Below are 15,161 nucleotides of genomic sequence, written 5' to 3'. Positions count from 1 at the left end.
CCATTTATGTGCTATTGTGTTACATTGTTGATATGCTAATATGAAGCTCCATTGAGGTTGGGTAGAAACCATGTAGATAAGGCTATGTCGCGACATAGAATAGCAGATCTGCGCCCCATACAGTTTGGAACTCCGGCTACAGGCCGTTGAGTGGATATGATTATACAGGCCATAGCAGCCAAGCATACAGTATTCATACAGTTTATCTTATCACTTCGGTTTCACTATAACCTTATGGAGCCATACAGATATTTTAACTTGCTATTGCATGAATCATACAGTAAAATAAACAGTAAGAAAGATCATTAAGGTAAAATGAAAGCCGCATGTTATGTGTGATTATATGTGCTTACATAATGCTTTTTGCTTATATGTGTGCTTATTGTTGTTTTATGTTGAGATATCCACTGAGCTTTATTTGCTCAGCGAGTTACCTGTTTAACTCGCAGGTTTTGAGACTGTCCGTAGAGGGTCCGTTTACAACTGCTGCCGTTCATCTGTAGAAGACTCGGTCTTCAGGGTAGAAACTCATTTTGTTATTCTTTTATGGCATGTACAGGGCACACAGTTGGGCCCAATCCATTTTGTAACTAGTATCATGTCTTGTAAATATTCAGTACATTATTACTATAAGCAATCTCAGCATGATATTAGATTCATTATACATTATGATTTCAGCATGTCAGTTCATTCAGTCAACCAGTTTGTAGCGTCTCGGCTCGGTTTATTCGGGTTTACGGGTGGACCGGGAAGGGATGTTACAAGATGTCAAAAAAATAAATAGACATTGTTTACTGCACTTATTCCTATAAGTCTATCAGATAATGTGAAGATTTATTACTCTTTAATGATTAGTTGCATATTGAATTGTGGGCCTAAAAAACAAAAGAAAAAAAAAATGATAGAAGATGATTCAAAATTAGTACATTGGAGAAAGATTTTAAACATTCAACATCTATAAATATACCTTCAACTATATGACCATTCACATCTTCTATTTTATATTACAAATCACACACAATCCACTTTAGCATTGACGATGCTCTGATGGTAGGTTTTGTAATTTATTTTGCGCTATGAGATTAAATATATATATGTCTTACTGTTCGCTCTATATTGCGATGGATTAGATGTTATTCAAACAATTAAAGAAAAATAAAAAATTTGAGCTTAATTTAAGTAAAAAATTAATGGGATGAATTGGAGGCGGATCGGGTTTTATTTTAAAATTTTACACATAGACGTGTTAAAATGAGTGGGCATGTCCAATTGCACATAATCTGTCTAATACACAATATGATTAGGATCAATATGAACATGATTCATATAATAATCATGTCAAATATTTAAATACAAATACGATATGAAAATTAAACAAGTGAACATGAACACGACATGCATAACATATTTAATTAAAAGATCATAAATATGTTAAACTGGTTTAATTAAATGGATTGTATACGAATTAAAAAATCCAACAAATACAACATATATAACTCGTATAACCTACTGTGTATGTCTATATATACGGGTTAGACGGATCAAGCGAGTCAACCCGTGGTACGACATATTTAAACTCGTATGACATACGGATCACTCGTTTATGACACAAACTCATTTAGACTCAATCATGATCGGTTTAAATTTTTGTATTACACAAATCGTGTTACCATCTCACAAATCCATTTTGACACCCTATTTGTGTCCATCTTGTCTTTAAATAGATTGAATTTACCTATCCAATTAAAATCAGGTTCATACGAATATTCAACGGAAAAATTGTCATCCCAGTTACGAGTAATCTCAATACTAACGAAGATAAGTAGTTAGTCGTACAGGTAGCGATGGATAAAGACAGATCAAGTACTGACAAACTTCCGAGATGAGATTAGAGAAATTAAGTCACACAATTTTGTAAATTGCATTATTAAGAAATTAGTTAATTGTGTAAATTACAGATAGATATTTATATATGTGAAAATGGAAATTGGCCCTTTCTGCGAAGCTTCGTAGTAATTGTGGTTGATAGTGATATCTATGACATTACTGAAAGTCATAACAAAAAAAAAAAAAAAATGCATATCTTTTATTTTTATTTTAGACTTTTTATTCTTAATAAAAAAAAAGTATAATAATCTAATTAATAAAAATCGAACTTTAATTACAACATTATAAACTCAAAATATCTTACATTACAAACTTATGTTTTCAGCTATAAGATGCTAATATGATTTATTTTCATATTTAAATTAAAAAGAAAAAAAAGTCTTTTTTTTTTTCTTTTGTAAGCTTCAAGATAAAAATCAATTTGCACATCTATTTTCAATATAGCAATGGAGAATCTAAATATTTCATTTGCTTGAGGTATAGAATGTTATTGGATGAGAGAAAGTGAGTTTGGAGGTGGGGAATCTTATCCTCTTTGTATGGCTATAGTAGAAGATAGTGCCAGCTAACTCAAAGGCCTTCCATTAGCTCACCTAGAAGTCAAAATACCTAATAGAATATTGGGTGATTCCTATCCCCACTATCTATGTCTCTCCCATTCCTATTATGAATTGGTATTCATTAATTTGACTCAAGAATATCTCTAATTGAAATACCAAACATATATGTATTCAAATTGATGCATCCACAATCGTAATATCTAAATTATGAACTATAAAATTTGTACTTACGGGCAAGGGATGAGAGAAAATTCTACTACAATAAAAAATTAATTATATTTGCACAAAAAATTTTGTACCCCAAATCAATTTTAGTAGATTTCTTTTCAAAAATACGATATTTATATTAGTTTATTCGTTCTTTCTTATTTAACTTATTCGTATCATATCGAATATGGGTAAATTTCTGATTGGACATACTGAATTATTAGATCAATCAATGTTATTAGAAAATATTAGAATATATAGAACCATATCTAAGTAAGGATGGAGCAAATTCATCATATCTATGGGATCGTTTATTGTTTTTCTTTATTTTATTTAGTTTTCTTTTTAATAATTTCCAAACTAAGATTGTTTGAAATAAAATTTGAATTTAATCTATCAAATCTATAATAATTGAAAGATCTAGAGTGTTTTTGATACTCTTTTAGTAGGGTTGTTAATTTCTCTTTTTCAATAGGGTAGTTCCTCGTTATTGAAAAGTTTTTATATGGATTTTTTATTTCTCTTGCGGTTTGAAATACAAGATCATTGATGGTTGCTTGTGGTTGAAGACTTCAGATTTTCAAATTCAAGTAAATTTCTTTTACAAATAGAGTCTGATAGTGCGTTATGTTTCTTCATTAAAGTTTGATATATTAAACGTTGTAACAAGTTTTTTAAAAAACAATATTCAAGATAATACTGCAAAAAATTTCTTTTATCGTTTTACTTAAAAATGTACCAATTTTTATTTGGAAGATTAACCTCTCTTTTTCTAAACAGAAGATTTCATGAATCTTGCTAGTTTGAGAAATTGCTCTAACCCATTATCAAATTTGTTGGTGATAGTGATTATCAATGGGATTTGCTTAATCAATTAGAACCAAACAAAAAAAAGAAAAAAAGTTGACTTGAGAAACATTCAATGCTTGTTTAATTTAAAAAACAAAAGTTAGAACTTAGTTGTGAATAAGTTGCAAGTGGAGTTCAAGTGAACTTGAATTGCATTTTTTTTAATTGGTCAAATGATTCGTATTATGATATTGTGTTTTTTTTTTTTTTTACTTTTTTTATTTTATTTTTTAAACATTTCTTATGAATTGGGTTGAGGTGAATCATATCTTTTATTTCTATATGATTTATTCCACCATGTTATTTTCATGCCTCCTTTTCCAATATTTGATTCCTAATGCCAAATTGTTGTGGAAATAAATATTATATCCAATAATAATAAAGTAATATAAAAATTTATAAGACTGAATTTTCTAATTCCTATATATATATATATATATATATATATATATATAGGACGTTGAATTAATGACGATCAAAGGTGGCCTTGAACCCCTCCGTTCCATGAGTTTTCCAAAAAAATTTTAAATAATCTCCAAAATTAATTTTATTGATCAGTTATTTAAAAATAAAAAATTATATAACTAATTTATTTCATAATTATAAAAAATTAATCATCATTTATTATTGAAGTTTATATACGAGTTTGGTTGTTTTCAATTATACTGGTTTTTGTAATTTTGTTTATCAATTTAAACTTTCAATAAAAAATTCTAAAAATTTTACTTATTTTTTAGGAATTATGATTAATGGTACTCAGAGTGTCTCCAAAATTACGAGATTGTAATTACTAATCATCCTAATTAACAAATGAAAAAATAATAATTAAATTTCCTTAGAAGTCTTGAAGCTTGAAACTTGAAAGAGAAAGAAGACATGACTTGCAAGGAACATGAAAGGCACGTACTTAGCCTAATCATTTTCTTGTTTTCTTTCAGTTTTTGCAGGTGTAAGCCATGGCTTCAAGTAACAAAATAAGCAAAAACCACATGCTATCAGTCACTTGGCGTATTCGTTTTCTACTTCCCTTTTGCACTTTTAGCCATTTGGCTTGCAATTAGGTCTTTCACAACGCAATATATTGTCATATTTCCTCAAGTTTCATCTTCCATTAGCGCCAACTTAGGTATATATCCACAAGGATTCTTTCATAAGTTGAAGATTTATATATTATTCAATTAAAAATGTCTGGTAGAGGTAGTTCTTGGGGTTCTTGCAGTTTAAGAAATTTTCTTCAACTAATTTATAAGTACAGAGCTTTCTCCAGCTACAATGTCTGTCTTGGACATCATTCCAATTCTATTGTAGCTAAAAAGATTGGAGATGGGTATTCGATGCATCAAGGGTTGCAAATGATCAATGCCAGTGGAGGAACGTGGAAAAACCTTGATACCAATATGTAATTATACATATATTCCCTTCTCGTTTTATTTAATTAGACTTCAGGTCTAAACTTACAACTTCATAAATCTAAAAGTTGATTTCTTTAGCTTTAAAGGAATTTTTGTTTTTTTGATATTTTCTTCTTCTTGTTTAGGTCGAAGTTGAAGGATGACATTGACATGGTTAGACCACCGGTATCACCCCCGAATCCTCCAAGGATTAACATCGGTAGTTGGTATTAAATCATATACACTTTTTATTTTTTTTTTTTTTTTTACTTGTAAGCTTAAATTTAATAATATTGTATCTCTTGTAACCAAAAATAATAATAATAATAATAATAATAATAGCCTATCTCTGAATTTGGGAATAAATTTAAATTCAAGATTTGAAGTTTTCAAATGAATTTTAGCAATAAAAAGTTATTATTACTCACAGCAAATTACTATGCTTGCAGGATGAAATGGGTTTTAGGCTCTGTATTATCTTTCTTCCTACCACTTTTGAAGCCAAAATGGGAGAAATTAAAGAGGATAGAAGGTAAATGTGGACTTTTATGTCAATATTTGTTAAATATGGAACTTATTTAGGGAAAAAAAAAAACATAATTCATAATATTTGAGGGGTAAAAATATCTGACACGAAATAAATTCTTCATAATTAGGAAGGTGTTCCATCTTAAATTTTCACTGAATTCTCATACAAAATTCTAATATCATATTGTAATTAGAAACAAGTAATTGAGATTATAGTTAGTTAAGTTCACTTTTAACACAAAATAACCTAAACCGTTTTGGTTGGATTTAATTCTTCAATATAAGCCTTTTATATTGCTTCTTTATAGTTAATTAATGTGGAATTACCCACACACATTTATGTGTTTTAACATATATTAAGACACATTTTTTTTATTATGTGGACATCAACCTAAAATGTTTTGGATAAGAACAGGAGAGGCAGAAATTGTTGCAGAAGAAGTTGAAAGTGTAGCAACAGTAGTGGAAAAGGTGGCAACAGTGGCAGAGAACATATCCGCTGACATGGCAGAAAAATTCCCTGAAAATGGGAAACTAAAGAAAACTGCTTTGGTGATAGAGAAGGTTTCAAAAGCAACAGCTCATGATGCTGAGCTAACAAAAGATTTCATTCGTAAGGTAGATTAGGATTCCTTCTCATCCCTTTATCACAAAAACACTACCATAAACTAATGAAGCATCATTTGACTTCTAACACTGATTTAATAATTAAGTTTCTTTCTGGCTGTCTTCTTTATGCATTATGTAGGTTGATAAGTTGAAGCATGACTTTGAAGACTTGGAAACAGTGGTTGAACCTGTAATTGAAAAGCTTATCCCAAAAAATTAGTGAAATTTTACGAGTCCATGTACATGTAGTAAGAAATAAAATGAATAGCTTTTTTTCTTTTTTTTCTTTTTTTCCTCTGCCAAGTAATATGAATCTGTCAATTTTTGTTTATGCATGAAACGATCTGCACAATTATCAAGCAACTGGTCTGCAACGAGTATTATCAGATAACGTTAAGTTAAAATGAACAGGAAGAAAAAGAGAGCATATTTAGCACCGAATGATCCAGCCACCGAACCTAAACTGGCTGGAAATTCCAGCTGTTAATAGTTCAGTGATCTCCATCAAGAAAACAGAAGAAAGTGGACCAGAATTAATATGCTTCACTTGGTAGATTTTGATTCTCAAACATTAAATCGAAGAGCTCTTAACTAAAGCAAACAACGATTCTATTGTTTCAAAATCAAATGGGTAATTGTCCAGCAGGAGGCAAGATGACCCTAATAACACCAAATGGAAGGATTACTAATATACAGAACCTCCTAGATGACATACGCTAATTGTATAATATATATATATATATTATGTATGCACAGGATATGTACAAGAAAGTTACCATTTTATAGTTAGCTTGGTCATATGATAGCAAGATGTATCGACCTCAAGTGCCCGTAGCAATCATCACTGCTGTTAAAAGATTCTGAACAGACCCAGCAAATATGCTTGCCACATCTGCACTCAATGTGGTTGCAGCCATCAACCTTCTCAATTATGGATCCACATTCCGGACAGCTCTTGACATGCTCCTTTCCCTTGCGCCAATCTACCAAGGACAGATCAGGATCCTCCTTGAATTCTTTGTATCTTTCACATGACACGTATGGGTGATACTCCAAGTGACACTTTGTACATGTCTCTGCATAGCATGCTCCACACGCAAAAGGAGCGCCAACCATCCCTGTGGTTGATACTCGATAAACTGATGGACAGTCCGGAGAAGGGCAAAACCTGTAAGTGCCACCGCTAGAAGCAACAAATGCCCCCAAAGAAGCCTTGAAGAGGTCCTCTAACTTTTCACATGGCAGAAGAGACTTCAAATCAGTGAGCAAAATGTGCAACCTACAACCTTCTTGGGCACAGCGTATTGGGAAACCATCATGTCCTCTCATTGCTGACTCTAACTGATCAACCAAGCATGTCCGACAGAATTTATGCCCACAACCCTCAAGCTGGTAACAGTCCTCAATTTCGCACAAGCAAATAGGGCAGGAAGTAGGCCCATCAACTGGCTGCTTGGAAGCTCCACCAACACTAAGGGATCGAGCAAAATCGTTAATTGTAGCTTCCACTCTCAGCCTCAGATCCTCTTTGCCAAAAAAAGAGATGACATGGTGCCTTGTGTTAAGCATAAATGCAGTATCAGGGAACTGTGCTTTAAGCCCACACAAATCAGGACCAAACTTCTCAACCACCTTTTTCATAAGGTCATGAGGCATAGCTCTACCTCGAAGACGGATATCTATTTGCTTGTTATCATTGAGGGCTAAAAGGGATTTTACCAATTTCTGTTCCGCAAGAGCAAGTCGGTTCTCTGGACCAAATATCCGAACACTGAGGTTGTGCCTATCAAAGAGAATATAAGTTCCCATTTCTTGCTGCAACGATTTCATGAGAAATTTGCCTTCTCTAGAGAAGAGAAGCTGCAAAACTGATGGGGTAAGGCTGCCATGAGTTACTGTCTTTCCATTCATTAGCTGCTCCAGTGGCCTCCTCAACTCTGCCACCGTCTTTGTTGCATTAGCAGATATCTTCACTCTATAGGAACCATTTTCATTCCTCTCTAAACTGCAACAAACACCTGGAAACCAAAGTTTGTCAGCACTCAATCATTCTAGTACTAATCTAAGGCTATTTATTAGATAACAAAAATAAATTAAAAAAATGTCATTCTTAAATCAAATCTAAGTTGTGCTAAAATCTAAAAAAAGATACAAGCAACATTAATCCACACCACATTTTCTTCCTTCAAATGCGCACTCTAGCAGAGGTGCTTTAGGAGCTGAAGCACCTTCCTACACTGGGTGTACACAAAGGGAAGTGAAACACAAATAGAGATTGCATACATATATCCACCAGCTAACAAAAGAAAACATGTGCAGATCATCCAATCCAAAACCATTAAACACCTCACTCCAGTTCCTCACTTTTCCAAATCCCTAACCTTAAATCCAAAGCACCCACAAGCGTAATACATTCACCATCCATCAATCTTTCATACTCGTATGCCTAATCTACACTGATGTACGTTCTTATCCTTCCTACTTCGGTCTGCCACATATCGAAATTGCGACTGCGATCCGCACTCTTGTAGTTAAACTAACAATATGCAAATGCAGTAGGATTAAGGAGCTGAACTTGAGACCTAACAATACGTAAATGCAGTATGAAGGACACAACCTAAAGTCCAAAACAAATTTAATTATGCAATTTCTGTAATGAAACTGATGCAAAAGGCCTCCACACCATTAATGACGTTAAGTATGAAGGACACTTGAGGCATATAATCAGTCATTTTGAGAGCTCAAAATGACGTTTAAACCTTTCATTGCAAAGTAAAATCTTCCAGAGCATCCACGGTCAAAATTATAGGTTCTAAGGTATGCCTTTTCAATTATATGCCCAATAGTTCCAAGCTATGTAACAAGGAAAGAGAAATGCGGAAATGCAGAAACCAACACAGCAAAATGGCATTTTAAATATAATTTTACACAAGGAGACAGCATTTTACACAAGGAAACAAACACACAGAAAAAAACCATGGCTGGATGTTTCTGTGCATCTACAGTTCTTCAGGCAGTAGAAATTGGGTTGCTTGCATGTATTCCAACAGGAATCTGAATTAATCAGTTTCTCTATCATGATCAAACTAATATTATCAACAAGTAGGCTAGAGAAATGTGTCCCAAGGGACCGAAGGCAGTTGAATCCAACACCTTCTAAAGCCTGCTTTCACTAAGGCAAGCCAATTATTAAGTAATTCAGGATGCAGCATTAAGTACTACAATTACTTCAATACTGCTAAACCTCAAGGCCAAACAATAAAATATGAATAGCAACTACAACCATTAAATTATCACCCAACCAATGATGGTGCCAAACTTAAAGAGAGCAATAAAGCTTAGAACAGAAGGGAGAATGCTAACTTGCCTAAGTCCTAGTTGAATCATAAACAGGCATAAACAAAACTTTCCTCCATAACATGGTGCAGAAGCTAATTGGTGCCACTGACACATTTCAACAAAAACCAAGCAGGTTAAACAAAAATTATCTTAAAACAATGGTCAGACAATGCACAATGACCCAGCTTTGTAGGACTAGGAGTAGAGCCAAGGTGCATAACATCATCCAAAGAACAGTCACACAGTTGCTCATATTGCCCTAAAACTTGCCTAGTTCTATTATGCTTTCAACTTCCTCATCAAGGCTAGTATGCACCAGTTAAACAATGTACTGACAGATAGTCTCAAAAAAAAAAAAAAAAAAGAACACCTTATTCAGTCTAGACAAATCATAAACTAAAAAAATAGAAAATCATGGCAGAATTAATGTCAGCCTGCAACTTGCATGAATAGAAAAAAAAAAAAATAACATGATGTATTTAGAGATAATGTAACTTGAAAATGCACAATGAGAAAGGAATTACCAGGTCGATTCTTAAACCTTTTGAGTAAAGAGTTAAGCTGCCTCTCAATGAATGCATAAACAGAAGCAGGACATGATACAGAGCTATGGAAAACCTGCTGGCACCGCAATTTCTGCCATGAAAAACAACCAGCAAGTACCTTCCCTTGGATATGTTGCAAAGCTTTTGCTGCCTCCAAATGTAATCTTCCATCAAAGGTGATGTAAGCCTTCATGTAAGTATCCTTTGGCTGAGGTGGGAAGACCTGAACATGACAGTAATTGCTCAAAGGGCCCTGGTTAGGCATAAATGGAGCAATTTCCTTGAGAAGTGCTTCCTCACAAGCACTAAGAGGAGGATTATCTACAGCATCTCCTCGTATCAGAAATACATCCAAAATTCTCCTTTTTGTGGACATTTGCAGAACTTCAAGAATTTCTTGTTCAGAAGTATCTCTATCCAATCCTCTAATGATAACACAGTTTATGTCCTTTGTGCTGAGCTCACAAAAAACTAACCTGCCTCCAATCAACAGATTAAAGCAATCCTGAACAACAAACTTAGCATCATTCCTTTCACATCGAACAACCGCATGCCCTCTGCTGTTCCTTCTTGGCCAAGTGACTTTGGCTTTTAAAGCAGCAAATGATGACAGTTTATTACTACCTCCAACAGATGACCTAGCAGGGGACAACTTAAGTAAAGAGCCAGATAACTCAAAGTCATTGAACTCTAAAGCTTTTCTAGCTGCTTCAGGAGTAAGAAATGTCACCCTACCCCACTTCTCCATTTCATCACCAACCTGTCCACTGCCAGCATATCTGTGAAAACTACATACCCCATGCACAGATTTCTCAAAGAATTTTAATAAATCTTTATCATCTAGCCCATTTGCATTCGAAAGGAATACATCTACACTCAAATATCTACTTTCCAATTCCAGATGCCTAATTTCTGCACCAGCCCCAAAAAGCGCAACTGGAGGAGACACACCAGCCCGCCCCCCATGGTACAAGCATTTCTCAAGGCATTCATCACTTATCCATTTTACTTCATATTTTAATGCATCATTAACAAGGCCATAAACCTTTTCCATGTCATGTGCAGATGCGTATAAAAGAATCTCATTATCATCCACATTGATATCAACACTTATCCGCTCATCCATGAAATCTGTTCGTATACGAGAAATAAGAGAAAGCAAGCTATTATTTGTCTTCCCACAGAACCTTTTTAAAACAGCACTTCCAAATCCTTTGATCAACTTCAACTGCACTTTTCTACTCTGTACCTTTGAGAGGTCAAATAGAGGAGGACTAAAGGCAGACAAGCTATCAAAGTCAACAGCAGTAGCACAGACCAGATATTGACTGGAGATAGATAAGAGTTCAGCAAAGACAACCCAGTCCGGCTTTTGACTATACACCTGTAATGAACTTGAAGGATGCAGTTGAATGTATTCTCCACTTGAAACAACCACATAACCAAGACGATCATATCCAGAGTACATGGCTATGTTATCAGCTAGTGAGGAAAGTATGATCTTCTTCATATTTTTATCATGTTCTGTGAAAACATCAGGACTCCATATCCAGTAAGTTGGAATGATGATGTTAAGTTCATTTTCCAAACAGTTCTCCAACTCCAGCACTGTCTCTTTGCATCTGCGCATGGTTTTGGCATTGATGCTATTGTTCCAACACCATTTATTTCTATTATCTGGAGGTACACTCTCCCATTCCTTGTAGACAGTAAGCAACGTGAAGAGATCTCCATCACAGTGGCAGAATTGCACCTTAAAGCAATCAGATTTCTGTTTGTCATCATTAGTACCAATTCTACAAAATATGCTACTTGCATTTGCCATAACAGCAGCAAGCACAACTCCCTCTTTTCGCAAACCATAATGGCAGCTTTCAAGAATAATCTTCCCGAGTCGGGGTTCAATACCCAACTTAACCAAGTTATGCCCATATAAAGTTAATTCAAAAGCATCATTTCTGCAGGCAACAGCACCTAACTGCACAAGGTTCTTGAGGGCCAAGTCAACTGCCTTAGAACTGGGAGCATCAATAAAATCAAATTCTAGCACATTCTTAATACCCAAAGCAAGAATTCTCAAAACTGCAATGCCAAGATGAACTTTACAAATTTCAGGTTCCTGATGAACAGCCATTTCCTGATAATCAAATTCTGAGTAAAGCCGGTAACACTTGCCAGGTTCTGTTCGACCAGCACGACCAGCTCGTTGATTAGCAGAACTCTGGCTAATCTTGGAAACTCTTAGGAGATTCATACCAGAGGTAGGTTCAAACCTGCTTTCTTTAACCTTTCCAGAATCAACCACATACTTGACCCCTGGAATGGTCAAGGATGTTTCTGCCAAATTTGTAGCAAAAATAACTTTTCTCTTCCCAGGATAATTCTGGAAAACACGACATTGCTCTTCATGGGAAAGCTTTCCATGTAATGCCAATGTGATGGCCGAGGGAGACTGAAACTTTTCACAAGCCCATTCTACCTCCAGCTGAGAAGTCAAAAATGCAAGAATTGCCCCCTCTTTCTCTACCCGATGGATCTCGACGGCCATCCTGATGACATCAGAAACATATGGAGAAATATTATTGGGACCAGAAGATCCTCCAGAGGAACCAGGAACATATTTGATTTCAACAGGAAAACTTCTGCCTAATACATGAAATATTCCACAACCAAAGAAGTATTCTGATAATTTCCCAGAATCAACTGTTGCAGACATTATAATAAGCCTCAGGTCAGGCCTTCCAATAAGCAATTCTTTAACCAAGGCCAACAAAAGATCAGTATTCAAGCTTCTTTCATGAGCCTCATCTACAATGATGCATGAAACTCCAGACAAAGTCTTATCTTCCATAAGGTGCTGCAATAGACAGTGATCTGTCATATATATTACCTTGGAATTAAAATACTGAGTGGATGAATATGTTGGATAACAGATGATTGAATTATCGTCATAACATCCAATACTCTCTTCACAAACCCTTTTTGCCAAGGAAATTGCAGCAAGTTTGCGAGGCTGAGTACATAAAATTGAACCACTGGCAGCGACCCCTGAATCAGCAAGAAACTGTACCAACTGCGTACTCTTCCCTGAACCTGTCTCTCCAACCAAGATCATTACCTGTGAGAAAAGGAAAAAATGACAAAAATCCTATTGACAAGCAAAAGTATTCTTATATGTTGAGTGGGAAGCTGAAGTTATAACTAGAATTTATTAGTGGTAGGATGATACATTTTTGTCAAACAAAATAGACAACCATATAGGTAGATTAAAAAATATTTCTAAAAAGATTCTAAATATAGACTGGTAAATTGAAATGCAGTTCCAACAGAAGTATACCAACCAAGGAAACTACAGATAGAAAGCTCTAAATTCCAAAATTTTGTAACTTTTCATTGTTAGGCTACTGGATTATTTCAATTACCAATGCTCGGTATCTCATTCTTTCCCGGAGATACAAAAACCAATGGCCCATAATAAAATTCCAGTAAAAAAATTGGATACTAATAAATATATTTGCCAGCAAAACAGAATAAACTATCCCAATATTTTCAATTACGAAATAAGCAGCAGCATGAGGCTGGTGGAAACTACAGACCACCACAATCATATTCGACCACTAAACGAACAGAAGCATATTCACAAAGTAAATTTAAAAATCCAAAATCAAACACAATGTGCAATAACATGTCTTGAAAATTAATCTAAACCTAACACAGTTAATTAAGGCCAATAATACCTGCTGCAAATGCATTTGCTGCAAAATCTCCCTTCTAAAACCATATATGGGCAGCCCATTTTCAAGCCGCCTACATTCTCTCAATAAGAAAAAATGAATTTTATTCCAATTAAAACCCTTCCAATTTTTAAACCCCAAAACCGCCAACTCCTCAACCTCCTTACCGTCGAGATAATCCAAAATACACTTCACTGCACCCTTAAACTCCTCAATTCTATTCACAATCCCATCCCTCTCATCATGCAAATGCTGCTTCCTTGCTTCAATCTCAACATAAGTACGAAGACTCTTTGGCTTTCTAAGCAAGCCTGAAAACTCATCAATTGCAACGGACAATTCATTTACTTTCCCCTCCAATTTCTTCACTGTCTCACCTTCTAAAACCTTCTTCTCCGCATAAAACTTGAACACCCTTTTCAGTCTCTCACGCACATCTTCGCCGACTTTAAAATCGACTTCCGGATTAAAAAAGTGGTCCCCCGCAAGCCGTCGCTCCCAAAAGGAAACATAGGCATCCAAAGCGTCAGCCTGCTGTTGAAAAAAAAGGCTGGCAATTGGCTTACCAGATGAACTGGTGTTAAACCTGCAAGGCTTAGGATTACATTCTGCAACTAAAGTCTCAATTGAAAGTGTACGGCCACCATTGTTATGTTGTCGTTGTTCTTGTTGTTGGCAGGGGCGGTTGGGTAAAAGCTTAACACCAAATAGACGGTTTCGTTTTTGGTTTTGCTGGTGGTTATGTTGGTGGTCGTAGTGGGGACGGAGGTGGAAAAGGTGTGGAGAGTGAGGTGGAGGGCGGAATTGGCGGTGGCGCGTGAAAGGGTGGTTATTCTGAGAGTAAGGAATCATGGCATAAAGTGAAGTGAAACAGAGAAATTGGGAACTCTAGAAGAAGAAGAAGAAGCAGCAGAAAGGAAAAGCCATAAAACCATGCGATGATCGATATCTGTGTTGTGTTGTGTTGTAAGAGAGACTGATCGCTCTGTTTCTAGAAATTCGCCTCGATTTTCTCTGTTTGTGTCACTGTCACAGTGTCAATTGGCTAATAATGGCGATGCTTTGCACTTCTCCGCTAAGTTTTGTGCGGGTAATCAAATATATACTGACTAACGGAGGAGTTTTTATCCTATGCGGTAAGATGTAGCTAGGTACTGCGTCCTCTTTTTGAGTTAGGTTTTCCATTTCATTTCAACTACTTTTCTTTTCTTATCTTTTTTTTTTTTTTTTTTGAATTTTTTTAGCTAAAATAATTAAATTACTCTTTTGACAATTCTCTAAATAATTAAAGGAATGATCAAACAATTTCTATTTTAGAAAAAAATAATTGTAATTAATTAAAAAATAATTCTTTATGAGATAATTAATATTTCCTTATATCTTGCCAAATAAACCCTAATGATTTCAAGAGAAACGGTGAGTATTGGGATTAAAATTACTCATGCAACTAATAATTAATTTACACTCAATAATTATAATTGAAATGTTTGGTGAAATTTTTAGTATATTGTT

At 34.8% G+C, this 15,161-nt stretch overlaps 2 protein-coding genes across 3 annotated transcripts; one reads left to right on the top strand and one right to left on the bottom strand.

Moving 5' to 3' along the window:
* The first annotated feature begins 4,461 nt into the window (after window positions 1–4,461).
* Window positions 4,462–8,151, top strand: LOC149495307 (uncharacterized). 2 transcript variants are annotated; one of them, XM_089722554.1, is made up of 6 exons: window positions 4,462–4,902; window positions 5,041–5,121; window positions 5,344–5,426; window positions 5,838–6,040; window positions 6,171–6,279; window positions 6,392–8,151. In XM_089722554.1, exons 1-5 carry the CDS (start codon window positions 4,688–4,690, stop codon window positions 6,249–6,251), a joined length of 663 nt encoding a protein of 220 aa, XP_089578680.1. In that variant the 5' UTR covers window positions 4,462–4,687; the 3' UTR covers window positions 6,252–6,279; window positions 6,392–8,151. The 2 variants fall into 2 exon arrangements, with proteins under 2 accessions (XP_089578680.1, XP_089578679.1); XM_089722553.1 differs by lacking the exon at window positions 6,392–8,151 and having other exon boundaries at window positions 6,171–6,308.
* On the bottom strand, window positions 6,624–14,730 carry LOC149495306 (ATP-dependent RNA helicase DEAH11, chloroplastic-like). Its single transcript, XM_089722552.1, has 3 exons — window positions 13,653–14,730; window positions 9,895–13,033; window positions 6,624–8,049 (listed from the first exon to the last, which is right to left on the bottom strand). The coding sequence occupies exons 1-3, from the start codon at window positions 14,499–14,501 to the stop codon at window positions 6,827–6,829; spliced, it is 5,211 nt and encodes a 1,736-aa protein (XP_089578678.1). The 5' UTR covers window positions 14,502–14,730; the 3' UTR covers window positions 6,624–6,826.
* Window positions 14,731–15,161: the final 431 nt, after the last annotated feature.

Source organism: Jatropha curcas, chromosome 6 (assembly GCF_041381405.1).
Source record: "Jatropha curcas cultivar XTBG-Jc1 chromosome 6, XTBG_Jcur_1.0, whole genome shotgun sequence".
In the NCBI taxonomy this organism is placed as follows: Eukaryota; Viridiplantae; Streptophyta; class Magnoliopsida; order Malpighiales; family Euphorbiaceae; genus Jatropha; species Jatropha curcas.
The sequence above is the reverse complement of the archived record's forward strand: the minus strand, read 5'-3'. Positions and strand labels throughout refer to the sequence as shown.

Coding starts and splice junctions, on each gene's coding strand:
- LOC149495307 (XM_089722554.1), top strand. CDS start 4,688: ATGTCTGGTAGAGGTAGTTCTTGGGGTTCTTGCAGTTTAAGAAATTTT. Junction 4,903..5,040: donor AAAAACCTTGATACCAATAT/GTAATTATACAT, acceptor CTTCTTGTTTAG/GTCGAAGTTGAAGGATGACA. Junction 6,041..6,170: donor CAAAAGATTTCATTCGTAAG/GTAGATTAGGAT, acceptor TGCATTATGTAG/GTTGATAAGTTGAAGCATGA.
- LOC149495306 (XM_089722552.1), bottom strand. CDS start 14,501: ATGATTCCTTACTCTCAGAATAACCACCCTTTCACGCGCCACCGCCAA. Junction 13,034..13,652: donor AGCAAATGCATTTGCAGCAG/GTATTATTGGCC, acceptor CTTTTCTCACAG/GTAATGATCTTGGTTGGAGA. Junction 8,050..9,894: donor AAGGTTTAAGAATCGACCTG/GTAATTCCTTTC, acceptor TTTGGTTTCCAG/GTGTTTGTTGCAGTTTAGAG.